This window comes from Delphinus delphis, chromosome 8, assembly GCF_949987515.2.
Source record: "Delphinus delphis chromosome 8, mDelDel1.2, whole genome shotgun sequence".
In the NCBI taxonomy this organism is placed as follows: Eukaryota; Metazoa; Chordata; class Mammalia; order Artiodactyla; family Delphinidae; genus Delphinus; species Delphinus delphis.
In genome coordinates, this window is record NC_082690.1 from 64,973,976 (window position 1) to 65,001,765 (window position 27,790).

Genomic DNA, 27,790 nt, shown 5'->3' on the forward strand with positions numbered 1-27,790 from the left:
GTCAAAAATGTCTTTCAAAAAGTGACAGTGATAATACTTTTAAATTAAAAATAAAACACATTAAAAAGCCTGTTTTCCAATCACCTAAATACCATAGCTATTGACATATATTTTTCTGTTGACTTTTTTGGGATTTTTATAGCTACTTATATGTATAAATTCTTTTTATAGTTAAGTGTCTTTTTTATAAAAGCAAAGTACAGTAATTAAAATTTATAATAATAATTTAAGTTACTGGTATGGAGAATGCCAAAATGTTGGTCAGCATTCTTTTTAAAAATCACATTATATGTTTTAGAAATTTTGCAGCAAAGATTGTCCAAATTACAGTGTATTCATCTAGGTAGTATTCTTTGTACCTATATCTATTATTCCATATCAGCCTCATAATACAATTTTTTGCTCTTTATTTGTGTGTGTATGTTTTATACATATACTTGGTCATGCTTTAATTAGAAACAACTGCAGAGGGAGAAACCACACCATAATGAAATGAAAGACGATCAGACTCACAAAAGCCACATATTGTGTGATCCAATTTATGTGAAATGTCCAAAGTAGGCAAACACATAGAGATATAGAATAGATTAGTGGTTGCCAGAGGCTGAGGGGAAGTGGGAATGGTGAGTGACTACTGATGGGTTTGGGATTTCTTTTTGGGGTGATGAGAATGTTCTAGAGTTACAGAGTGATGATGGTTGCAAAACCTTGTGAATATACTAAGAACTACTAAAATGCACACTTTAAGGGTGAATTTTATGGAATGTGAATTATATCATGATAAAAAAGATTCAAACAAATTATACAGAAACTGATGTGTGAAGTTTCAAAACTTCACAGTATGATGCTGTACTATTTTCTAAAGCTTTTTTGGGCTGTCTTTCTGTTTATTAATCAGGTAGCTCATTTGTGTTTATAGTTGTATTATAAGTAAATATGTCTTTTTTGGTGAAGAAATTCTTTTTATTTAGAAAAAATTCCCCCAGCTTTATTGAGATATTATTGATACCTAATATATGTAAATTGAAGGTGTACAACGTGATGATTTTTTTTAATCTAACTTTTAAAAAAATTTTATTTATTTTTGTCTGTGTTGGGTCTTTGTTGTGGTGCATGGGCTTCTCTTGGCGGTGGCTTCTCTTGTTGCGGAGCATGGGTTCTAAGTGTGCGGGCTTCAGTAGTTGTGGCTCTCGGGCTCTAGAGCGCAGGCTTGGTAGTTTTGGTGCATGGACTTAGTTGCTCCGTGGCATGTGGGATCTTCCTGGACCAGGGCTCGAACCCGTGTCCCCTGCATTGGCAGGCGGAGTCTTAACCACTGCACCACTAGGGAAGTCCCCCAACGTGATGATTTGATACATATATATATTGCGAAATGATTACCACGGTAAGGTTAGTTGTGTTATCATTGCCTCCCATAGTTACCTTTTTTTTTCCCTGTGGTTATAGCTTTTAAGATCTACTCTCTTAACAACATTCAAGTATATAGTCCTGTATTGTTAATTATTGTCACAATGCTGTGCACTAGATCCCAGATCTTATTCATCTTAAAGCTGAAAGTTTGTACCCTTTGACCAGCATCTCGCCATTTCCCCTACCCCCCAGCTCCTGACAGCCACCATTCTACTCTCTTATTTCTTTGAGTTCATTGTTTTAAATAGTCTGCATTATAACTGAGAACACATAGTATTTGTTTTTCTGTATCTTAAAGAAATTCTCTTAACCATGATTAGTTACAACAGCTTCAGAATCCTTGAGTTTACCGTTTGATATTTCTGCACTAATTTATATAAAAGGCAAGAGGTTTTGAATACAACCATAGTGGTGAGAACATTTACACTCCATTAACAACCCCTAAGACAAGTGGTTAGGATATGGTACATGTCCAGATCCCACAGAAGGGGTTAAAATTAGGTATATCCCTCTTTTATTCTCCCAATATCTGTTTTAATCAAGTTTAGGCCCTATGAACTAGAAACAAGACAGTCAATCTGCAGTGGACCATCAAACCCAAAGGACTCCCTTTCTCTGTGTGTCTAGGACAAACAACGGCTAGTCCCCTAATTTTTTCCCCTAAAGTATGTGTTAGCACTCTGGCATCATGGACTTTAAATAAATAAAAAATAAAGACTTATTGTCTTCCCTACTTTTAAAATACAAAAATGTGTTTTAAACAGATACTATAACCTCATCATAGTTTTACTTTTCAAAAATTTCAATTTATTTAAACAAAATCAAACCAAGTTCACATAGTAAATATGTCTTACGTTCAGCAAATGTTTGATGACCTGCTGTGTGCATGTGTTTAATCTTAAAAACTAAAGACAATAAGCAGAATTATGTTTGTTATTAAAATATATAGAACAGGGACTTCCCTGCTGGCACAGTGGTTAAAAATCTGCCTGCCAATGCAGGGGACACGGGTTTGAGCCCTGGTCCGGGAAGATCCCACATGCCATGGATCAGCTAAGCCCGTGCACCACAACTACTGAGCCTGCGCTCTAGAGCCCAGGAGCCACGACTACTGAAGGCCGCGCACCTAGATCCCGTGCTCCACAGCAAGAGAAGCCACCACAATGAGAAGCCTGCGCACCGCAATGAAGAGTGGCCCCCGCTCACCACAGCTAGAGAAAGCCTGCACGCAGCAACGAAGACCCAACGCAGCCAAAAATAAATAAAACAAAATAAATAAATTTATATATATTAAAAAAAAATATATATATATATATATACACACACATATATATAAATGAAACATACCGGGGGATTCTCAGAAATCTGGAAATTGCTTTGTTTTTCAGTGCTAGAATTTGTGTGGGCTGGACTAGTAGATAGAGAAACATGGTTGAATATCTTGAAGTGCTGTACCCTGATACCACATTTTGTTCTCCTTGATGTAACTCTCTTTAAACATCTTAAATTTTAAAGTTTTAAAATGTTCTTTGTTTTAGTATTTAGGTACTTAAAAGTTTTGTAACTGGGGGAGAAAATACAGCAGTATTTAAAAAGTCCAAAATTAGCCACAAAATTTGGAGAAAAACTTTATTCACAGAGCAAGTGAGGATGTGATGAAACAGTGAGGCCTTGTTTATTATTGCTTAGCCACCTGGAGTGGAATTTTGCCTGGCCTTCAATCCAAATAAAGCAGGCAAGGTTTTTGTGGTGTGGGTTTAAATTGAGCAAAGATTAGTGCCTTGTTTTGAAACTTGGTTGAAAAAAATGCCAATAGTGACTGAAGAATGTTAACATAAAAACTTAGAGATCGTCATCAGTTATGCAATAAAATATGAAATGATTAAACATTTGCAAGATGTGCTTTCCTGTGTGTGTGTGTGTGTGTGTGTGTGTGTGTGTGTGTGTGTGTAAAGTCTCATTTGATCCTCATGGTAATCCTGTGATGATGCACAACTGGAATTCTTATCCCCATTTAACTCGGGAGGAAATAGAGTGCATAAGGTTGCCTAGCTAAAAAGGGGTAGATAGATTTTGAACCTAAGCCATTTCACTTCTAGACCAGTGTCCTTTTAACTATATGTACTATTGAGGGATTAATTACTCCCTTCCAGAATTAATGTTTTCCAGTTACTGGATATGTAAGGGCAGGGGTAGAATGGTTTAAAAGCCATTCTGATCATCTCAGACTATCTCAGCCTCCTTCTAGTTCTCTTAGGTTCTTTCTCAAGTGTTTTAAGGTGATTTTTTCTTCTTAATTAGTATCTGGTGTTCCTCAGTGTTCATTTTGGTCGTTTTCCCCCCAGGTTATTTGAGAGGTTTTCTGCCTTTGCCTAAGAGAATTACTCAGAAGGGGTTGAGACCAAGAGATAAATTATAATGAAACTTGCTTTGCAAAAAGTAATTTTTCTATTTGGTTTCTACATTTGCTTCTTCAGAGAGAATAATTCCGGTTGTTCTTCACATTGATAGAATTTATTTTCAGCTTTCCTGAGGCTTCAGATGATTAACATGTGTGTTCTTGTAGCAAATATTTTGCCTCCGCTGATTGTTAACTTTCTCTTTGCTTATTTGTTAAATTTCTTCCTTAGAAGAAATAGGATTAGAAGAATAGGATTCTGGGGACTTCCTGGGTGGCGCAGTGGTTAAGAATCCACCTGCCGATGCAGGGGGCACGGGTTTGAGCCCTGGTCCGGGAAGATCCCACATGCCGCGGAGCAGCTAAGCCTGTGTGCCACAGCTACTGAGCCTGCACTCTAGAGCCCGCGAGCCACAACTACTGAGCCTGCGCGCTTAGAACCCATGCTCCGCAGCAAGAGAAGCCACCACAATGAGAAGCCCGCACACCACAACAAAGAGTAGCCCCCGCTCGCCACAACTAGAGAAAGCCTGCGCAGAGCAATAAGACCTGACGCAGCCATACTAACATACATAAATAAATAAAAGAATAGGATTCTGTGAACATCTAGGAAGAATTTTTTGTGAGCTTCCCCCCACCCCTCTTTTTTTTGGGCAAAAAAACCACTGCGCCTGGCTTATCTGATAGTGAGTAATTGAAGAAAGTGTTATATTGTTAACTTTTTACTATTGAGCCCTAGTAGACTACATAAAAAACTAGTTCTGCCTCAGCATGTTTAGGAGGCAAACTAAGCCTTTCATGAGATTTAATAGCCTAATGGGCTTTTTGGTCCAAATCATGGTCAGTTATTTTCCCTGATTCTACACATTAAAGGTTGGTCTGGGCTATTTGATGATTAAAAACCAGTAATCCATTGGCAATAAGCCAAGTCCTAATTGGGGAATTTGCTGCTTTCTAACATAATCCTTTTGTTTGTTTGGTTTTTTTGGGAAACATACACACACACACACACACACACACACAAGAAAAACACACAAAGAGAAAAATTTTTGTTCAATATAATGTCCCTTTTCTAGAGTCTAGCAGTCTCTGCTTTCTGTTTTCCTAGGCTGGACATTTTTACTTTCTTACAGGATGCTTGCTCTTCCTGTGTTAGTTATAGTTCTATAAAATGAGTTTTCAAATTTCTTTTAGTGGAATGAATATGTCTTCGCATTCAAAATGTTGTCAAATGTATGCCTAACAAGTATCATTTAATAGGAAGGGGTACTGCTCTTAAGTTTCCCAAACCATGCTTTTGTACAGTTCTTTCTTATTGTCCTATAGCCTATGTTATTTTTTTCTTTCATTGTTGCTTGAAAGTTTTATAGTATTAACTTGGTACAGTGGTCAAGTTGGACTCTACATTTTGATCAGATTTGTAAAGTTACACAGGACTAAAAACTTCGGAGTGATTAAAGAGGTTCCCTGCTGAGAATATGGATGACTTTATGTCATTGAATACTTTGGCCAGCAATATAAATATAAGAGTGGTGTAGTTTAAAGAAATATTGTTTTCAAAAATAGCAGCTTTACTGAGATGTAATTCATGTACCATACAGTTTAACTATTTAAAGGGTGCAATTTGGTGGTTTTTAGTATAGTCACATTTTTGTGCAACCATCACTAAAATCAGTTTTAGAAGATTTCATTACCCTCCCTCAAAAAAACTGTGCCTATTAACCCTTACTCTCCTCTCATAGCCCTAGGCAACCACTAATCTACTTTCTACCTCTATGGATTTACCTATTCTGAACTCGTACAATATGACTGGAATCATAATATGTGGCCTTTTGTGTATGTCTTCTTTCACTTAGCATCATGTTTTCAAAATTCATCCATGTTGTAGTACATAACAGTACTTCATTTCTTTTTATGGCTGAATAATATTTCATTACGGATATACCATATTTTGTTTGCACATTGGGTGATGGACATTTGAGTTTTTCCCGCTTTTTGGTTATTATGAATTTACTGCTGTTAGCATGCATGTTCAAGTTTTTGTGGGGATGTATATTTTCAGTTTTCTGGTATATACCTAGGAATGGAATCGCTGGGTCATGTGGCAACTCTGTGTTTAACCTTTTGAGAAATTGCCAAGCTGTTTTCCAAAGCAGCTGGGCATTTTACTTTTCTACCAGCAATGGCTGAGGGGTCCAATTTCTTCATATCCTCACCAACATTTTTTTTTTTTTTTTTTTTTTTTTTTTGCTGTACGTGGGCCTCTCACTGCTGCGGCCTCTCCTGTTGCGGAGCACAGGCTCCGGACGCGCAGGCTCAGCGGCCATGGCTCACGGGCCCAGCCACTCTGTGGCATGTGGGATCCTCCCGGACCGGGGCACGAACCCGTGCGTGTCCCCTGCATCAGCAGGTGGACTCTCAACCACTGTGCCAGCAGGAAAGCCCAACATTTTTTTTTTATTATAGGCATTCCAGTGGGTATGAATCTTACTGTATTTTGATTTGCATCTCCATGATAATTAATGTAAAATACTGTTTTTAAAGTTTTTTTAATTGTAAAGGCAATAACAGGATATTGTTGAAATTAAGAAAAAAAAAGGAACTTGTTAAGAAAATATGTATCACCCATAAGTTTAACATATATAGGCAGTTACTGTTAACATTTTATATGTGTGCTTTGAGTTTTTATTTTATTTATTCTTTTGGCTGTGCTGTACGGCTTGTGGGATCTTGGTTCCCCAACCAGGGATCGAACCCAGGCCCTTGGCAGTGAGAGCACAGAGTCTTAACCACTGGACTGCCAGGGAATTCCCAAGTTTTTGTTTTTTAAAATATATTTTTATATATTATTTTTCAAGTTGGGATCATATTGAACACTTAACATTAATATTGTCCCATATCATTAAATTTTTTTAAAAAGACGTTGAGTATACATATGCTAACATTTATTTAGAGTCTATTGTGTATCAGGTACTAAATGTTTTAAACAGGTTTCTAATTAAGTCTTTATGTCAACTCTGTAGGTTAAGTACCATCATTACCACCATTTTAAAGATGAGACGGACCCTGGGTTAAATTGCTTGCCCAAGGTCACCCAGGTACTAAGTGGTATTCAGTGACTGTATAATAGTTTTGTACTGTGACTTTACACCCATTCCCTTTTTGGTGGACTTTTTTTTTCCCACTCTTATAAATAATAGTGACTATCCTAGATAAATCTTTATCTGACTCGGATTCACTTGTTAGGATAGATTATTTGAAGTAGAATCACTGATCAAAGAGTATGAATGCTTTCTGAGAAAAAACATTTCTACAATCAATTTCTAAAGCGTCAAATTGGCCAGTTTCCCTGTCTTCTGAGAACTGTCTCTGTTCCACAGCCACTTTAGTCTTGAGCTGGTTTGTATGAAATTTCTAGTTTAGAGAACATGTGAGTTTAGTTTTGTAAATACTTTTAGTGCTTTGAGTCAGAATTGAGGTCATACCTTATTCTTCATATGTATGAATTTTGGTGTAAAGTAATTATATGTTAAAAATAAGAAGGACTCTACACTTTCTTTCTGGGAAATTATCCTCCATTTGGACACCTTGAAACCACTAGCAGCCATTATTATTAAATGTGAGACTATTGATTTAATATGTGTGATACAAACTGGAATTTTGGAGCACAGTTTGTAATTGTAGATGAAATGGAGTATGGAATCATAGATTTCTAGACCTTTTGTAGTTAGAACAGACCTAGAGACCATTTCAATTTATGGATTTATTTTCATTGAGGTAATATTGAATATTGAATCCATACCTTTCAATGCCTTGCTGTTGTTTTAAGCATCTTTATCATGGCACACAGGGCCACATTCAATTTGGCCTCTGCAACCTCTCTAGCCTCCTCTTCTTCCTCTCTCCTCCCTTCTTGTTCACTTCAGTCCAGCCACCTTGACCTTCCTCAGATTACTAAGACCCTTCCTGCCACAGAGTCTTCAGACATGCTGCTTCCTCTGCTGTAAAGTTTCCTCCACCCGTAATGTGGAGGTCTTGTCTTGATTGTCACTTCCTCAGGGAGGTTTCTCCAGGTAGCACCCCACCCATTCTAGACCTAACCAGCTTTCCTGTAATGTATGCTTGCAACGTTTTGTGCCTTTTCCTTTTTGCCACAGTTTTCACCACGTAAGTGGTTGTGTTATTGCTGTATAGTTTGATATCTTATTACCCCCCTGGAGTGTAAGTTCTGGGATGGCAAGGACTGGTTCACCCATGTCCCACACTGTTGATTGTTTCCTTTGTGTGCAGGAGCTTTTAAGTTTGATGTAGTTTTGTCTGTTTTGCTTTTGTTGCCTGTGCTTTTAGAATCATACGCAAGTAATCATTGCCCATTCCAATGTCATGAAGCTTTTCCCCTATATTTTCTTCTTGGAGTTTTATCCTTTTAGGTCTTACATTTAGATCTTTACTCTGTTTTGGACTTAATTTCTGAACATGGTGTAAGATAAGGGCCCATCTTCCTTCTATTGCATGTGGATATTCAGTTTTACCAATACCACTTGTTGAAGAGATGGTCCTTTCCTCATTGTGTGGTCTTGGCACCCTTCTTAAAGCTCACTTGACAGTATACATTAGGGTTTATTTCTGGGCTCTCTATTCTGTTCTATTGGTCTATATGTCTGTTTTTATGCCAGTACCATACTGTTTTTGTTTTGTTTTTTTGGCTGTGCCGCATGGCTTGTGGGATCTTAGTTCCCCGACCAGGGATCAAACCCATGCCTCCTGCAGTGGAAGCGTGGAGTCCTAACCACTGGACTACCAGGGAATTCCCCAGTACCATACTGTTTTGATTACCTATTAGCTTTGTAATAGGTTTTGAAATCAAGAAGTGTAAGGCCTCCAGCTTTGTTCTTCTCAAGATTTTTTTTTTTCTTTTTTTTTTTTGCGGTACGCGGGCCTCTTACTGTCGTGGCCTCTCCCGTTGCGAAGCACAGGCTCCGGACGCACAGGCTCAGCGGCCATGGCTCACAGGCCTAGCCGCTCCGTGGCATGTGGGATCTTCCCGGACCGGGGCACGAACCTGTGTCCCCTGCATCGGCAGGCGGACTCTCAACCACTGCGCCACCAGGGAAGCCCATGATTTTTGTTTTTTAAATTTTTTGGCTGTGCCACAGGGCATATGGAATCATAGTTCCCCAACCAGGGATCGATCCCACACCCCCTGCATTGGAAGCACGGAGTCTTAACTGCTGGACTGCCAGGGAAGTCCCATCTCAAGATTGTTTTGACTATCATGGACCTTTGAGATTCCATATGAATTTTAGGATGATGTTTTTTGTTTCTGCAAAAAAAAAAAATGCCTTTGAGATTTTGACAGGGATTGTGTTGAATCTGTAAATTGCCTTGGATAGTATAGACATTTTAATAATTTAAGTCTTCCAGTCCATGAGCATAGAGTGTTTTTCTATTTATTTGTGTCGTCTTTAATTTCTTTGAGTAATGTTTTGTAGTTTTCAATGTACAAGTCTTTTGCCTCCTTGGTTAAGTTTATTCCTGAGTATTTTATTCATTTTGATGCTATTGCAAATGGGATTGTTTTCTTAATTTTCTTTTCTGATTGTCATTGTTAGTGTATAGAAACACAACTGATTTTTGAGGGTTGATTTTGTATCCTGGAAGTTTGCTGAATTGGTGTATTAGTTTTAATAAACCAGTTGTTGGGTGGAATCTCGAGAGTTTTCTACATAAGAAAAAGCATTTGGGACTTCCCTGGTGGTGCAGTGGTTGAGGGTCCGCCTGCTGATGCAGGGGACGCGGGTTCGTGCCCTGGTCTGGGAAGATCCCACATGCCGCGGAACGGCTGGGCCTGTGAGCCATGGCCGCTGAGCCTGCGCGTCCGGAGCCTGTGCTCCGCAACGGGAGAGGCCACAACAGTGAGAGGCCCGCGTACCGCAAAAAAAAAAAAAAAAAAGAAAAGCATTTTATCTGCAAACAGAGATAATTTTGCTTTTTTCTTTCCAATTTGGATGCCTTTTATTTCTTTTTCTTGCCTAATCTCTCTGGCTGAGTCTTTCTGAACTGTGTTGAATAGAAGTGGTCAGAGTGGGCATCCTTGTCTTGTTCCTCATCTCTTCTCTAAGAGAAGAGAAAAGCTTTCAGTTTTTCATCTTTGAGTTTGATGTTGGTTGTGCACTTTTCATATATGATCTGATGTTTTCTTTTCTTAAAGGTGTAAATGCCATCGTTTGATATACTTCTACCTTTGATCATGATTAAACTAAAGAATAGTAGATTAGAATATAGAGAAGTAATAAGCCAAACAGACAATTTATTAAAATTAAATAAGACACAGAGAACTTGCACCGAAAAGCCACTATTTATTTCCTGGGAAAACTAATTTATGGAGAATCTGCTTGGTTTCTGATCCCACTGCAGTCTGACTTATATCCAGACTTCTCGGCTATCTTGAAGGTAACTAACTAGTGACCACTGAATTGCAAAACCAGTAGTCTTTTCTTAAACGACTCCTCCTTAATTTCTCTGTAGCATTTGGCACTGCAGTAGCCCCGTCTTATCCTTAGTTTCTCTTTCCATGGTTTCAGTTACCTGTCAAGTGTGGTCTGATAATATTAAATAGAAAATTCCAGAAATAAAGAATTCATAAATTTTAAATTGTACGCTGTCCTGAGTATCGTGATGAAACTTTGTGCCTTTCTGCCCTGTCCTGCCTAGGACACCAGGACATGAATTGTCCCTTTGTCCAGTGTATCCCACCCATTAGTCACTTAATAGCTATCTGAGTTATAAGATCACCTGTTGGGGTATTGCAGTCCTTGTGTTCAAGTAACTCTTTTTTTTTTTTGGTTGCGCTGCGAGCCTTGCAGGATTTTAGTTCCCCAACCAGGGATTGAATCGGGGCCACAGCAGTGAAAGCGCCAAGTCCTAACCACTGGGCTGCCAGGGAATTCCCAAGTAACTCTTATTTTACTTAAAAATGGCCCCAAAGCACAAGAGTGGTGATGCTGGCAATTCAGATAGCCAAAGAGAAGCTTTAAAGTGCTTCCTTTAAGTGAAAAGGTGAAACTTCTGTACTTAATAAGAAAAAAAAAAAACTGTATGCTGAGTTGGCTAATATCTGTGGTAAGACCGAATCTTCTATCCGTGAAATTGTGAGGAAGGAAAAAGAAATTCTGCTAGTTTTCTTATTGCACCTCAAACTGCAAAAGTTATGGCCAAGTACATGATAAGTGCTGAAAGATGGAAAAGGCATTAAATTTGTACAGTAAGAGACTTCCCTGTTGGTACAGTGGTTAAGAATCCGCCTGCCAGTGCAGGGGACATGGGTTCGATCCCTGGTCCGGGAAGCTCCCACGTGCCGTGGAGCAACTAAGCCCTTGTGCCACAACTACTGAGCCCACGTGCCACAACTACTGAAGCCCACGCGCCTAGAGTCCATGCTCCACAACAAGAGAAGCCACCACAATGAGAAGCCCGAGCACCACAATGAAGAGTAGCCCCCGCTTGCTGCAACTAGAGAAAGCCTGCGTGCAGCAATGAAGAACCAACACAGCCAAAAATAAATAAATAAATTTATTAAAAAAATTTTTTTTACAGTAAGATATTTTGAGAGGGAGAGAGACCACATTCACATAACTTTTATTACAATATATTGTTTGTAATTGTTCTATTTTATTATTAATTATTGTTGTCAATCTCTTATTGTACCTAATTTATAAATTAAACTTTATCATAGATTTATATGTATAGGAAAAAACACGTGTATATAGGGTTCAGTACTACCTGTGGTTTCAGGCATCTACTGGGGTCCTGGAATTTATCCCTTGTGGATAAGGGGAGACTCCTGGGTTGATCAAACCTTCCTCTTACTCTTTCCTCACTCAGTTTTCATGTCTTTGTGGTTCTCCTACCACTTTGACTGTTCTTCTAGTCATCATAATTCCTCTTCCTCCTCCCGCTTGTAAATGTGCGAGTCTCTTGAGGTTCTGTTTTTGATTCCATCTATTTTCTCACTTTATGTTTTCTCTCAGTGATCTCACTGACCATTGTGGCTTCAGTCATTGTCGACATGCAGTTGATTCACAAATCTGCCTCTTCTGTTAGGTTACAGTTCCTTCCTCGATTGTCTTTGGACACCTCCATCTAAATGTCTTCCCAGAACTGCAGGTTGAAGATTCACATAATTGAACACCTGTCTTTCTTTCTCCCTTGTGTCCTCTTCATGCTGTGGCCATCCCCAAACATGGTTGGTGTGCTGCTCCTGCCATGCCTTTGCTCATGGCATTTCCTTTCCTGTCCTTTGGAGTACTTTTCCCTGTACTCTTCAATATACTTCAAGGTCTGCCTCAAATACCATCTTTTCTGCAAAGTACTAATGTGGGCTGCAGATGACCTGCTCGTTCTTTGCTCTAAACTTGGGAGTTTCCTACAGGCTATCTCTTAAAACTATAAAGCTCTTTGTGATTTTTGTCTGTGTTTGCTTTTCTAGCCATAAATCTAGCCACTCCCTCTCAGGAACTCAATAATTCACCTCATGATACACATAGAATCACTTCTTGTTCCTCAGGGCAAGACTGTATGCTTTCATGCACATGTCATTTTCCCTGGTGGTATATCTTCCACTTAGTGCTTTTTGGGGGTGTGTGGGTGGATAGAGTTGATAGTAGTGGTCTTTCAAACTAGTCCTGTAGAGATGTCTTCCATCACATAGATAGATGTCCTCCATCTACTGAATTCTACAAGCAGTTTGGCATAGAGAAGAGACAGAATTTGAGCTTTGATTTTAAACCCTGGTTTTGATATTTACTAGCCATGTAAACTTGGTACTCAACTTTTCTGAACCTCTATTTCCTGATCTGTAAAATTGGGAGAGTGTTTAACCTTATGGGGCCAATACAAAGTTTAAATAAGAAACTGCATATAAAATGCCAAGCATATGCTAAATCCTCAATAAATGGTGTTAAAGAAAAAAAAAGAAATGAAAAGAGAAGAGAAGAAAAAGAGAAGCAGCAGTTATTATTCCCTTCATGGGGTCATTTGTGTACCATGGGGGCATGGGAAATGGTGTCAGACTGAGACAGGGTGCTCAAGGCAGAGCACAAAGGATATATCTTCTTACTCGTGGGGAACTGGTTTACTAATGACAAATTCTAGCCAGAGAATGAGAGAAACTTCCTCCTGCAGCCAACTAGTGACTTCTTCCTTACATTACACACAGCACTTCATTCATCTTTCTCTAGAAAGAAATGCTTTGCTCATGTTGTCCTGTCACCCGCTCTGCCTCCTCCCGTACATTTTCCATATTGTCCCCAATACGGCTTTTAAAATGCAGGTTGTATATGTTGCCCCCCCCTATCTTTCAGTACAGATAAATCCTAACTCCTTACTGTGAATTATAAGGCTCTTCATGATCTGGTCTTCACCTACTTCTCTAGCCTAGTCTTTCACTGTGCCCCATGCAGTGGACATTTGTCATTTTTTCATCTGACCAGTATCAACTCTTTTCTTATGTCTGGGAAATTCCACAGTGTCTTGGTGGAGGACAGGACCTATCTCACATCTCAGATATTGAAAAGTTTGGATCCTCATTTTCCCAGCTCCCTGGCAGCTAGGGCTTAGGAATGTGACCTGGTGGGACTTTGAATCTGCATTGAGGTGGGGACTTTGAATCTGCATTGAGGGACACGGAGGATCAAGGACTGGGTCAGCGGCAACAGTGATGGCCTCATGTTATATTGGCAGTCGTGTCTCCACCCGCTGGTACCATGAGTAGTTTCAATTGCAGTTATGACTGCCTAGCCTAGATTGGTAACGGCTTAGTTTCAGAGTCTAGGTTTTTCAGCCCTTGTGTTGGATCTTTGAGGTTACCCATTGCTTTTCCAATAAATTCCTTATCTGTTTAAAGGAACTCAAGATCATTTCTCTTATTTGCATTTATAAAGAGCCTTGACTCATACCTCCCTCTAGTACCAAGTGCCCCATTCACATTAACCTTCCTGCAGTTCTTCCAAACTAACCATGGTTGTTTCTGCCTCTGGGCTTTCTCACATTCTGTTCTACCTGGAACACTCTTTACCTCATTCTCAAATTGTTTTGACTCTTGGCGGTCCTTTAGGACTCAGCTCTGTTATGTCACTTTTTCTGCAAATCTTCCCCCAATTCTTAAGATTGGGTTAGCTCCTCAGTGTTCCCACAGAATCCTCTGCTTACCTCTATATAATACTTATCACACTATATTGTAATTGCCTTGACATCCCTTGGAGACATGGGCTAGTAGTATATTCAGTATCTTTGCATTGTCCCCGGCAGATAATAATTACTATCTAAATTTTATCTGTTGAATGAGTGAAAAACTATTGAATTATACTGTGTGTTATGTTAAAATTTGTCTATTTGCATGTCTGTTTTTCCTAATAAACTGTGACTATTCTAAGAGCAGTGGCCAAGTTCTTCTTCACCTTTATATCCTTAATTTGTAGCATAGTATTTGGCTCATAGCAGACACTGAGAGAATGTTGAATGCATAACTGAATGACTGAGTGGCAGAGCTGTCTTTTTAGAATTTCAGTTCAACAGTTTTTCCCAAGAGAAAGTATCTTCTTTGACCATATAGGTAAAGATGAGATATCTGCATGTAGCTCATATTGAGTAATTGACATTCTCAACTTCTCTGTATCAGGATTGGTAATCTGTTTAGAAGATAATGTTTATACATGAAAAAAAAACTATTTGACAAGCCAGTATTTTATGTGCCGACTGAGTGATACGGGCAGGTGTTGCTTCGGTGTCAGGCTCAATATAACATTCTTTTTTTTTTCTTAATATTTATTTATTTTGGCTGTGCCGGGTCTTAGTTGTGGCTCGTGGGATCTTCGTTGTGGCATGTTTAGTTGCGGCCTGCGTGTGGGATCTAGTTCCCTGAGCGGGGATCGAACCCGGGCCCCCTGCATTGGGAGCACGGAGTGTTACCCACTGGACCACGAGGGAAGTCCCTCAATATAACATTCTTTTTTTTTTTTTTTTTTTTTTTTTTTTGCGGTACGCAGGCCTCTCACTGTTGTGGCCTCTCCCGTTGCGGAGCACAGGCTCCGGACGCGCAGGCTCAGCGGCCATGGCTCACGGGCCTAGGCGCTCCGCGGCATGTGGGATCTTCCTGGACCGGGGCACGAACCCGCGTCCCCTGCATCGGCAGGCGGCCTCTCAACCACTGCGCCACTAGGGAAGCCCTCAATATAACATTCTTAATCGAGTCTTTGAAAGTGTGGTACCTAAGCAACTACTTAGGAAATGGTTATTGGTTAATTGGATTGATTAAAATAGAAGCCTGTAGTAGGCTTTGTCTTTCTGTTTTATTTGGTTTACATGCTGCTTATTTTGGACTGGTTCATTGGAATTTTTCCTCGTTCCTTTTTAGGTCCAAGACAACTTTGACAAGATTGAATTCAATAGGATGTGTTGGACCCTCTGTGTCAAAAAAAACCTCGCAAAGAGTCTCCTGCTCATTACAGAAGACGATGCATTTAAAGTATGGGTTATTTTCAACTTTTTATCTGAGGACAAGTACCCACTAATTATTGTACCAGAAGAGGTAAGTGTGGCTCTGGGAAGTTTTACAGGGCCATCTTAGCATTTAATAGATCTAACTTGGAAGTAGATATGGAAGGAGATCCTGTACTAGTGTTTTTGGATCAGAGGCAAAAAAGCTTAGATCCAAAAAAGTCCAAAAGTTAGTGATTTAGGGTTATGCAGTAACCATGGAGATTTGCACACAGGGTGGGACTCTTCCTCTCTAAATTGATATAATTATAGACAAATCCATCCTCATGTTCAAAGAGTCTTTATTCAGTACAAGTCACAACATAATTTTCTGTCTACTTACATATTGGCAAAACCGTAAGAAATGGCTGAGTGATGCTAGGGAAACACATAGGATCCAGAATGTTGTTCCCAAGGCTGATTTATGTGAGGAAATAACTATTCTTGTTTCAAAGCCAAGGATGGAGACTTTTTTAAGACCATACTTTCTAAAGTAAATGAAAAAGGACATTTGCTTGTTTTGTTCTGGGTTATTTTCCCTGAGCTTCCAAGGGGCGGGGGGACGGCGGGGGACGGGGGGAATACAGGAGTAAGGATTCTGTGCTCTCTTACTGCCCTAAAAAATGATCCATGTAATACATGCTTATTACAGTAGTAAATTTAGAAAAAACTAATAATATGCAGATTAATCAACTGTAGTCCTCCGCTTAAAAAAAGTCATTTTGTAATCCCCTAACCTTGGACAAATGATGTAACCTCTTGAGTTTTAATTTCCTCATCTATAAAATGGGGCTCATAAAAATGTTTATTCTAAGGGTTGTGAGGCTCTGTATTTAAAGGACTTAGTTCAGTAAGTGAAATAAGTCAGAGAAAGAGGAATACTGTATGATTTTATGCATATATGGAATATGAACAAACAAACAAAATGATCGAACAAACCAAACCAAACAAAAACATATAGATACAGGGAACAGAACAGTGGCTACCAGAGGGGAAGTAGGGGTGGGAAGGGTGAAAGGGATAAAGAGGGTCAACTTTTTGGAAACTAAGTTTTCAGTGGTGAGCACACTATAGTGCATGTAGAATTAGAAATACAGTGTTGTATACATGAAACTTATATAATGTTATGAACCAATGTCACCTCAATTAAAAATATAAAATTAAAAAAAAAAAATTAAATTGCGACTAGGGGGAAAAAATAAATGACTTGGCTCAGTGCCTGGCACGTGATATGTACTCAGTAAATGTTAGCTCCTATGACTAATATTATTGCATACATTTTTGCACACTAGTCTGCTTATTTCTGTAGGATAAATTTCCAGCAGTGGAATGCTAAGTCCTAAGAAATGCACACTTTCAGGGTATGAGATGAAAGAAGCAGAATTGCCCTTCAGAAAGGCTGTACCATTTATATACCTACCAGTAGTGATTGAGGGTGCCCATTATTACCCATCCTGCCAGCATGAGTCTAGTCTGTGATTTATTTGTATGATTCATGTTTATGTTAGGAAAATCTGTTTAAAAGTTCACACTGCAATATTTTATTTCAAGTCAGCAAGGATTTATCGACTGGCAACAGTAAATGAGGCAATAAGAGGAATACAAAGTGAAAAAGATGACTTCCTGCCTTCAAGGAATATGCAGTCTGCTCAAGGAAAAGAAAAAAATCAAGTGTAATTCAAAGCAAAATAAACTACCTGTTATAAGAGAGGTGCAAATGCCATGCAAATACAGAGAAGGGAAAGATTTATTCCAGTTTGAGGGAGGTCAGGGATCAGGGAAGGCTTTTTAAGAGAGGCAGTATAATGTAGTGGTTAAAAGCAGGGTCTTAAACTTTTTCAGTAAAGGGCCAGACAGAAAATATTTGAGGTTTTGTGGGCTTCCTGGGCCATATTGTCTCTGTTATAGCTACTCAACTCTGCTGTTAATAGCGTGAAAGCAGCCACAAGACAATATGTTCCTGTGCTTTAATAAAACTTTTACTTATGGATGTTGAAATTTGAGTTTCATATAATTTTAATGGACCATGAAATATTATTATTCTTTTGATTTTACCCCCTCTAACCGCTGAAAAATGTAAAAACCGTTCTTGGAGCAAGTGTGTATAAAAACAGGCTGAGAGCCAGATTTGGCAGCTGGGGTAGATTTGACTCATGGGCTGTAATTTGGTGTTCCTTGGTTAAGAGCAGGAGTCTGGAGTCAGATTTCTTGGATTTGAATTCTGGCTTCCACACTGCTCACTAGCTGTGTGACCTTGGGAAATTTACTTCATTAGTTTTTGCTGCAGTTTCCTCAACTGTAAAAGAAGGCTAATGCTAGTATCTGCCTCCTAACTGCTCTTGTGAATATCAAATGAGAAGACTGCCTGGCCCTTAGAAAGTGCTCATTGTGTTACCTATTATATTTAGTGGGAAGATAGCATTTATGCTGGGCCTTAAAAGACGGAAGAATTTTGACTAATGGAGAAGGCAGAGGAGAAGACTTCCGGTTGGAGGGAACAGTGGGCAAGGTTATATGAGGCAGGAAAGGAAAGGCAGGGCATGTCGGAGATGAGTGAGGTATCCAGCTTGACTGGATTGCCAGTCTTTGAAACAGCTGGATTGACTGATTTAAGCCAAAAAGGGAATTTTAAAAAGGATGTTGGGTAGCTGACAGAATGGCTATGATGGCTGAAAAACCAGGTGTGGAGGCTGTGCAGTGAGGAACCACAGGGAAAATGTGTGTTGTACTTGTACCACGGAACACCTCTGGCCCTGCACACTGGGTGCTGTCCGGGAACTCAAATCTTCCTGCAAGTAACTGTTCTTGCTACCATGGAGAGTTTTCTGTGCCTATTTCTCAATCACAGTCAGGGCGTGATGCATCTAATTGTTATAACCTAGGTCACATGCCATGAGCTAGCTGCAAAGGAGGCCTGGAAAGTGTCCAATTGTGTTTTTAACTTCCATATTGGGAATTCCCCAGACATAAGAAGCGGGTTAGGTGCTGGGCAGTCAAAAAGAATGACACATGCCCTTTCTAACTAGAATGTGATGGCTGTACAGAGATAGAGACAAGTTTCAGGTCTGGGCGACTGGGAGGTAATATTGTATAGTTGTTTAAAGCATGGTCTTTCAAATCAGACTGCCTGGTTTAAATCCCTACTTGACCACTTTTTAGCTCTGTGACCGTGAACAGATTACTTAATCTCCCTGTTTGGGTTTCCCCATCTGGAAAATGGGGATCACTACTTCCTTCACTGGACTCTTGTGAGGACTGATAGTTGATGTATGTGAAGCATTTAACTTAATGTCTGGCTCCATGATAAACGCTCACTAAATTTTGTGTGTGTGTGTGTGTGTGTGTGTGTGTGTGTGTGTGTATGAATGAATGACAGGGTGATGAACAAATTGGGGATATGATGTATGATGATGGGTTTGGTACATTTGGCATTTTGAGTGGATCATCCTTGTGGAGCTGTCCTGTTTGAACTGAAAGAGTACATTTAGAGCTGTGAGAGGTCAGGGCTGGAGACAGAGACAGGGAAGCCATGGGAGTAGGTTAGATCAGGGAGGAAGAGACAATAGTGGGAGAAGCGAGGGCTGAAGACAAAATTTTGAGCCCATTTCTGTAGCAGGGGGAGGAAGTAGATTTGGTAAAGGAAGCAGAATTGGATAGTCTGTGAGGTTGGTGGAGAACTGGGAGAGTGTTGAGTCATGGGTGCCAAAGAAAGAAGAAGTTCTAAGAAGCAGAAAAGTAGTTCCTAGCATTAGATTCTATAGAAAAATTAGAGGGTAATGAGTGAGAAGTTGCCCTTGGATTTAACAATCAGGTGGTCATTGGTAAGCAAGGAGAAGGCAGTTTCACTGTAGCGGTGGGGACAGTTTCTTAGTGCTTAATAATAATAATAATGTAATTGTGCACGTATGTGAAAGGGGAAGTAAAAAATAAAACATGCTGAGCTTCCCTGGTGGCGCAGTGGTTGAGAGACCGCCTGCTGATGCAGGGGACATGGGTTCGTGCCCCGGTCCGGGAAGATCCCACATGCCGCGGAGCGGCTAGGCCCGTGAGCCATGGCTGCTGAGCCTGCGTGTCCGGAGCCTGTGCTCTGCGACGGGAGAGGCCACAACAGTGAGAGGCCCACGTACCGCCAAAAAAAATAAAAATAAAAATAAAACATGCTATGGAATTTTTGTCCACAAAAATTCTTTTAATACAGAAACATATAGAAGGGAATAGAATGTTGATAGATGTAGAAAAAGATATGCTAATGGTATTTTTAAAACCTAGCTGCTGCTTAGGGAGAGTGGGAGGGAGACGCAAGAGGGAGGGAATATGGGATTATATGTATACATATAGCTGATTCCCTTTGTTATACAGCAGAAACTAGCACAACATTGTAAAGCAATTATATTCCAATAAAGATGTTAAAAAAAACTATATTACAACAGTGACTATAAGGAAATCTTTCAAAAAAAACCTAGCTGCTGCTTGGAAGAATTGTGCTAATAAATCTCCAGTATTGTCTTTTAAGACATTTTGTAGTTATACTTAGTGTTGTAAATTTATTTGCGTTTTCTTTAGAACTGGAGATGGGGTGGGTCTCTTACCCGTGATCTTTTGATCTCTAAAATATCCACAGTGGACTTGAAAGTGGCTTTGTCCTGATTTCAGAATTAGAAATTAGTTTGTAAGGAGACTTAACCATATTCCTCAAAGCAGCTCTTACTTGATGTGGAGGACTTGTCATTAGTAGATTATCACTGAGTCACAGGCTGTGGAGGGAGCCAGTCAGCATCAGCTTCCTGACTACTCTGCCTATGACACTCAAAAGATTTATGCTCGGGGGCTTCCCTGGTGGCACAGTGGTTGAGAGTCCGCCTGATGATGCAGGGGACACGGGTTCGTGCCCCGGTCCAGGAGGATGGGCCCGTGAGCCATGGCCGCTGAGCCTGCGCATCCGGAGCCTGTGCTCCGCAGCGGGAGAGGCCACAACAGTGAGAGGCCTGCGTACCGGAAAAAAAAAAAAAAAGATTTATGCTCGGGACTTCCCTGGTGGCTCAGTGGTTAAGAATCCGCCTACCAAGGCAGGGGGCACGGGTTCGAGCCCTGGTGTGGGAAGATCCCACATGCCGCGGAGCAACCAAGCCCATGCACCACGACTACTGAGCCTGCGCTCTAGAGCCCACATGCCACAACTACTGAAGCCCGCGCACCTAGAGCCCGTGCGCCACAACAAGAGAAGCCACCGCAATGAGAAGTCCGTGCACCGCGACGAAGAGTAGCCCCCGCTTGCCGCAACTAAAGAAAGCCTGCACACAGCAACGAAAACCCAACGCAGCCAAAAATAAATAAATTTATTTAAAAAAAAAAAAGATTTCTGCCCTAGGTGGTAAGACTTGATGTGGGCCATGACTTTATTTTTATGCACCCAGAGCCCAGCCAAGACTTCACTGCTTGCTTGCCTTCCTCTTTGCAGGCTGACAGGAATGTCTTCGTCCTCTCCTAAACAAGTTAATCTTATTCGAGAAGGGAATGGCCTCTTTTTGACTTGTCAGGATAGTCAAGTGGCATACCTTGTCATGTCATTGTTTGGACTTAACTCTGTTGTTTTGATGTCCTTAGCTCCCTCAGCATTCTTCTGATTAGAAGTAGAAATAGAGTTAGTTTTACAGATTATTCCTCTGTGGCCAGGAGTACTTGTTGGGGGAAAGAAGGGATCATTAAAACAGATTTACGTGGAACTGCTTTGTCTGGCTGCTGAACCGGCCTCCTAAGGTTTAAAATATGGCCTTGTATTTACTGAGCTCCTAGCACATCTCCTGGCCTTTGCCAAGCACTGCAAATTCAAGGTTGCACAGTTTATGAGAAACAGTAGAGTCATTTCTTAAGGTGCCCACTCTCTGTTAGATTTTGTTTTCTTCCTAAGTACTTTAATAGTGTTAAAAAAACTATATTTTGAATGAGTTTTAGACTTACAGATTTTAATAAAATTAAGTATGAAAATGTACATTTAAGAATAAATTTTGAAGTATAATGTCTTAATTTGTCATGAATGAGTTTGATTTGTATTATTACAAACAGTTTTTAGGCTTTATAAATTTAAAGTAATTTTTATGTTTCCAGTAAGTCATTTACCATAATGATGGTTTGCATTTTAAGTCCAAAATATTTTTAAGTTAAGATTTAATTCTCCAGCTTCGATTAATACTATATGAGATATAAGTAACAGTGGTAGTGACATGAATAACATAAGTGGGGTAAGTTTGCTTTTGACTCAGTTTCCCATCACCCAGAATATCAATCAATATCAAGAATATTGAATAAATTAAGTGAAAGTGACTTAGTACCAAAAGTCAAGAAATTGCATGTCCCCATTTGAGATGGTTCTATAATTTTTGTCAAATGATATTCCTGGAAATGTGTGTCTGTAAAGTATAGTTTTTACATTAGTATTCATTTCCCACAGAGCCAAGAACAAAACAGGATGTTTGTCTGTTGCTTATTTGGAAGAATTGCCTTCTTGCAATTAAATATTAAACCTGAAATAGTTTTAAGAGATCCTTTATTAAGAAATAAAATCTGAATTGTTATTAAGTTAATAAAGACCCACTTCAATGATTACAGTGAAACAACTTCTAACAAATAAACTTTGGAGCCAGAGGCCTCAAAAATCACATGCAGCTTGAAAGTTTATTCTTTGTTATTTTTGGTGCAACTTGCCTTGGGAGGAGGAAGTAAGCTGCTTCCTGAAACTGAATGAGCTCTTAGAATTGGTGCAGTCCACTCAGACTAACACAGCAGCACATGATTTATTACTTAGTATCATCGAATAGTTACTGAGAATGGGAATGTTTGTCTCTCCTTGGCCCAATATAATGAACTAAGAGGTCCTTAAGTTATTTGGTTATAAGTATATGACTGTGTTGAAAGCCAACAGGAAATGAATCTAGATTAGTTGCCTGGAACAGTCACTGGGAATGCAGAGCAGATGCTGAGTGCTGATGACAAACTCTGGAGGGTTGGGGGAGGGCAACTTCAGAAAGGTTCAGGATGAATCTGGGAAGCTGTTTCTAGAGCTGAGTTTGCTGCTAACAGGAAACAATGTTAAAGACATTCCAATATACATGAGGAATTGAAGCTCAGAGTGTGAGGGGCACCAGTTCATTCACAGTGGTAGGTGAGGAAAAGCTAAGGCTGTTTCTTGACTTGTCATGCCCACTTTTTGTTATCCTGTCCATGCATGTGGCCACACCCATGGCCTCACTACTAAAACTTCTAGCAGTGCCTGTACAACCTTTATCCCAAGTTGTGATCAGGCAGCATGGGCCCTCTTTTTGCTGCCTTAGGGAGATTGAATTTCTGTGCATGATAACACCTCTAAGTTATTTTACTTTGGTCAATTATTTATATAATTGACTTTTTCTCTCTTGTGTCTTATTGCCTTTAAGCTTTTTTCCTTCTACTCTTTTCTGTCCTGTTCTCTCCTTCCCTTTTCCCTTTCTTTTCTTCTTAATAATTTTCTTTTTCTCTTTTCCACTGCCTGTCCCTATTACTTCTGTTTAAAAGCCAAGAAAATAATATCTGATAAGCTAAAGAGCAGTTGTTACATCTTCAGCAAGAGAAAGGAAAGACCTAAGTGTGTTTTTCTCCAGCAAGTAAACATTTGTTGAATACCTACTGTATGCTAGATTTAGGGTATTAGATAATCTGCATACAAGAGGAGCTTATAATATCTCATCAAATTACAATAGAACTCTTGATATTTTTTGACCTTGTGATATTTTGCAAATGTATATTTCTTTGCAAACATGTTTTTCCTATTGTTGGCATTCTTTTTCTGTTAAAGTATGTTATTTCACAAACGACATTATAATCAAATTGTTGGAAGTGCAAAGAAGAAAAAGAAAAAATTAATTCACAATCCTATCTGTAACAAATTAGGCTCTAATATTTTGCTCTAGTATTTTTCAAAATATTTATATAAACTTTGTGCAGTGGAGATCATGGGTAAATTTAATTTTGCATTCTTCCTCACTTAATATTATTTCATAAATGCTTTCTTAAATGTAATTTTATTTTTTCTGTTTTTTAAAAATTTAATTTAATTAATTGATTTTTTATACAACAGGTTCTTATTCGTTATCTATTTTATACATATTAGTGTATACATGTCAATCCCAATCTCCCAGTTGATCCCCCACCCCCACCCCCCGCACTTTCCCCCCTTGGTGTCCATACGTTTGTTCTCTACATCTGTGTTTCTGCTTCTGCCTTGCAAACTGGTTCATCTGTACCATTTTTCTAGATTCCACATATATGCGTTAATATACGATATTTGTTTTTCTCTTTCTGACTTATTTCTCTCTGTAGGACAGTCTCTAGGTCCATCCATGTCTCTACAAATGACCCAATTTCGTTCCTTTTTATGGCTAAGTAATATTCCATTGTATATATGTACCACATCTTCTTTACCCATTTGTCTGTCAGTGGGCATTTAGGATGCTTCCATGACCTGGCTATTGTAAATAGTGCTGCAATGAACATTGGGGTGCATGTGTCTTTTTTGTTTGTTTATTGAAACAGAAAGTCACAAAAATTATAATCATCCTCATCAGTTCACTCAGCCCCATGTAATTAATTTCTTTTTCATCTTGATCTTTTGTTAGCACTTTTATGAATTCATCAGTTTTCCATTAGAGTTCTGAAAATGCCTATTCATTCAGTTCAGCAGTATAGTCAGTTACCAGAAACCTGTACTTCTTGGAGTCTTTTCAGTGAATTCCTTGAAGATGAAACCCTTTTGTAGGAACATATTTGCAAAAGCATCAGAGTACACCCAGAACTGTCTGTAAATGACAAAAGATTTAAAAATGACCACGGTTAAAGATTTGATGAAAGTTCATAATGATGCAATTGACAAGGAAATTTAGTTATTTCTGAGATATACATTTTAAAGTAATAACTAGAATTATGACTTATAACATTATACCAGAACATATAAGATTTTTAGAAATTTCATGTAATGTCTGAAACATTTATATTAACATATTTCCATACAAATAACCCAAAGGAAGTTTAGTATTAGTTGTTTTGTTTGTTTGTTTTTTTATACTGCAGGTTCTTATTAGTCATCAACTTTATACACATTTGTGTATACATGTCAATCCCAATCGCCCAATTCAGCACACCACCATTCCCACCCCACCGCGGTTTTCCCCCCTTGGTGTCCATACGTCCGTTCTTTACATCTGTGTCTCAACTTCTGCCCTGCAAACTGGCTCATCTGTACCATTTTTCTAGGTTTCACATACATGCGTTAATATACGATATTTGTTTTTCTCTTTCTGACTTACTTCACTCTGTATGACAGTCTCTAGATCGTCCACGTATCAACAAATGACTCAATTTCGTTCCTTTTTATGGCTGAGTAATATTCCATTGTATATATGTGCCACATCTTCTTTATCCATTTGTCTGTTGATAGGCATTTAGATTGCTTCCATGACCTGGCTATTGTAAATAGTGCTGCAGTGAACATTGGGGTGCATGTGTCTTTTTAAATTTTGGTTTTCTCTGGGTATATACCCAGTAGTGGGATTGCTGGATCATATGGTAATTCTATTTTTAGTTTGTTAAGGAACCTCCATACTGTTCTCCATAGTGGCTGTATCATTTTACATTCCCAAAAACAGTTCAAGAGGGTTCCCTTTTCTCCGCACCCTCTCCAGCATTTGTTGTTTGTAGATTTTCTGATGATGCCTATTCTAAGTGGTGTGAGGTGATACCTCATTGTAGTTTTGATTTGCATTTCTCTAATAATTAGTGATGTTGAGCAGCTTTTCTGCCAATTTTTGTGTTGGGTTGTTTGTTTCTTTAATATTGAGCTGCATGAGCTGTTTATATATTTTGGAGATTAATCCTTTGTCTGTTGATTTGTTTGCAAATATTTTCTCCCATTCTGAGGGTTGTCTTTTCATCTTGTTTATGGTTTCCTTTGCTGTGCAAAAGCTTTTAAGTTTCATTAGGTCCCATTTGTTTAATTTTGTTTTTATTTCCATTACTCTAGGAGGTGGATCAAAAAAGATCTTGCTGTGATTTATGTCAAAGAGTGTTCTTCCTGTGTTATCCTCTAAGAGTTTTATAGTGTCCAGTCTTACATTTAGGTCTTTAATCCATTTTGAGTTTATTTTTGTGTATGGTGTTAGGGAATGTTCTAATTTCATTCTTTTACATATAGCTGTACAGTTTTCCCAGCACCACTTATTGAAGAGACTGTCTTTTCTCCATTGTATATCCTTGTCTCCTTTGTCATAGATTAGTTGACCATAGGTGCATGGGTTTATCTCTGGGCTTTCTATCCTGTTCCATTGATCTATATTTTTGTTTTTGTGCCAGTACCATATTGTCTCAATTACTGTAGGTTTGTAGTATAGTCTGAAGTCAGGGAGTCTGATTCTTCCAGCTCCTTTTTTTTCCCTCAAGATTGCTTTGGGTATTCGGGGTCTTTTGTGTCTCCATAAAAATTTTAAGATTTTTTTTGTTCTAGTTCTGTAAAAAATGCCATTGGTAATTTGATAGGGATTGCATTGAATCTGTAGATTGCTTTGGGTAGTATAGTCATTTTCACAATATTGATTCTTCCAGTCCAAGAACATGGTATATCTCTCCATCTGTTTGTGTTATCTTTGATTTCTTTCATCAATGTCTTATAGTTCTGAGTACAGGTCTTTTACCTCCTTAGGTAGGTTTATTCCTAGGTATTTTATTCTTTTTGTTGCAATGGTGAATGGGATTGTTTTCTTAATTTCTATTTCTGATCTTTCCTTGTAAGTGTATAGGAATGCAAGAGATATCTGTGCATTAATTTTGTATCCTGCAACTTTACCAAATTCATTGATTAGCTCTAGAAGTTTTCTGGTGGCATTTTTAGGATTCTCTATGTATAGTATCATGTCATCTGCACACAGTGACAGTTTTACTTCTTCTTTTCCAATTTGTATTCCTTTATTTCTTTTTCTTCCCTGATTGCTGTGGCTAGGACTTCCAAAACTATGTTGAATAATAGTGGTGGGAGTGGACATCCTTGTCTTGTTCCTGATCTTAGAGGAAATGCTTTCAGTTTTTCACCATTGAGAATGATGTTTGCTGTGGGTTTGTCATATATGGCCTTTATTATGTTGAGGTAGGTTCTCTCTATGCCCACTTTCTGCAGAGTTTTTATCATAAATGGGTGTTGAATTTTGTCAAAAGGTTTTTCTGCATCTATTGAGGTGATCATATGGTTTTTATTCTGCAATTTGTTAATATGGTGTATCACATTGATTGACTTGCGTATATTGAAGAATCCTTGCATCCCTGAGGTAAATCCCACTTGATCGTGGTGTATTATCCTTTTAATGTGCTGTTGGATTCTGTTTGCTAGTATTTTGTTGAGGATTTTTGCATCGATATTCATCAGTGATATTGGTCTGTAATTTTCTTTTTTGGTAGTATCTCTGTCTGGTTTTGGTATCAGGGTGATGGTCGCCTCATAGAATGAGTTTGGGAGTATTCCTTCCTCTGCAATTTTTTGAAGAGTTTGAGAAGGATGGGTGTTAGCTCTTCTCTAAATGTCTGATAGAATTCACCTGTGAAGCCATCTGGTCCTGGATTTTTGTTTGTTGGAAGATTTTTAATCACAGTTTCGATTTCATTACTTGTGATTGGTCTGTTCATATATTCTGTTTTTTCCTGGTTCAGTCTTGGAAGGTTATACCTTTCTAAGAATTTGTCCATTTCTTCCAGGTTGTCCATTTTATTGGCATAGAGTTGCTTGTAGTAGTCTCTTAGGATGCTTTGTATTTCTGCGGTGTCTGTTGTAACTTCTCTTTTTTCATTTCTAATTTTATTGATTTGTGTCTTCTCCCTCTTTTTCTTGATGAGTCTAATGGTTTATCAATTTTGTTTATCTTCTCAAAGAACCAACTTTTAGGTTTTTTTTTTTTCAGCTTTTAGTTTTATTGATCTTTGCTATTGTTTCTTTGTTTCTATTTCATTTATTTCTGCTCTGTTCTTTATGGTTTCTTTCCTTCTACTAACTTCGGGTTTTGTTTGTTCTTCTTTCTCTAGTTCCTTTAGGTGTAAGGTTAGGTTGTTTATTTGAGATTTTTCTTGTTTCTTGCGGTAGAATTGTATTGCTGTAAACTACCCTCTTTGAACTGCTTTTGCTGCATCCCATAGGTTTTGGATCATCGTGTTTTTGTTGTCATTTGTCTCTAGGTATTTTTTGATTTCCTCTTTGATTTCTTCAGTGATCTCTTGGTTATTTAGTAACTTATTGTTTAGCCTCCATGTGTTTGTATTTTTTACGTTTTTTCCCCTGTAATTGATTTCTCATTGTTGTCAGAGAAGATGCTTGATATGATTTCAGTTTTCTTAAATTTACCGAGGCTTGATTTGTGACCCGAGATGTGATCTATCCTGGAG

At 38.8% G+C, this 27,790-nt stretch overlaps 1 protein-coding gene across 1 annotated transcript in view; it reads left to right on the forward strand.

The window, feature by feature from the left end:
• The window catches only part of SWAP70 (switching B cell complex subunit SWAP70), a 78,077-nt gene that overhangs the window by 26,545 nt on the left and 23,742 nt on the right, over nt 1–27,790 (forward strand). The window contains exon 3 of the mRNA XM_060018481.1: nt 15,222–15,395. Within this exon, the coding sequence (XP_059874464.1) occupies nt 15,222–15,395 (174 nt within the window). The remainder of the gene's footprint in view (nt 1–15,221; nt 15,396–27,790) is intronic.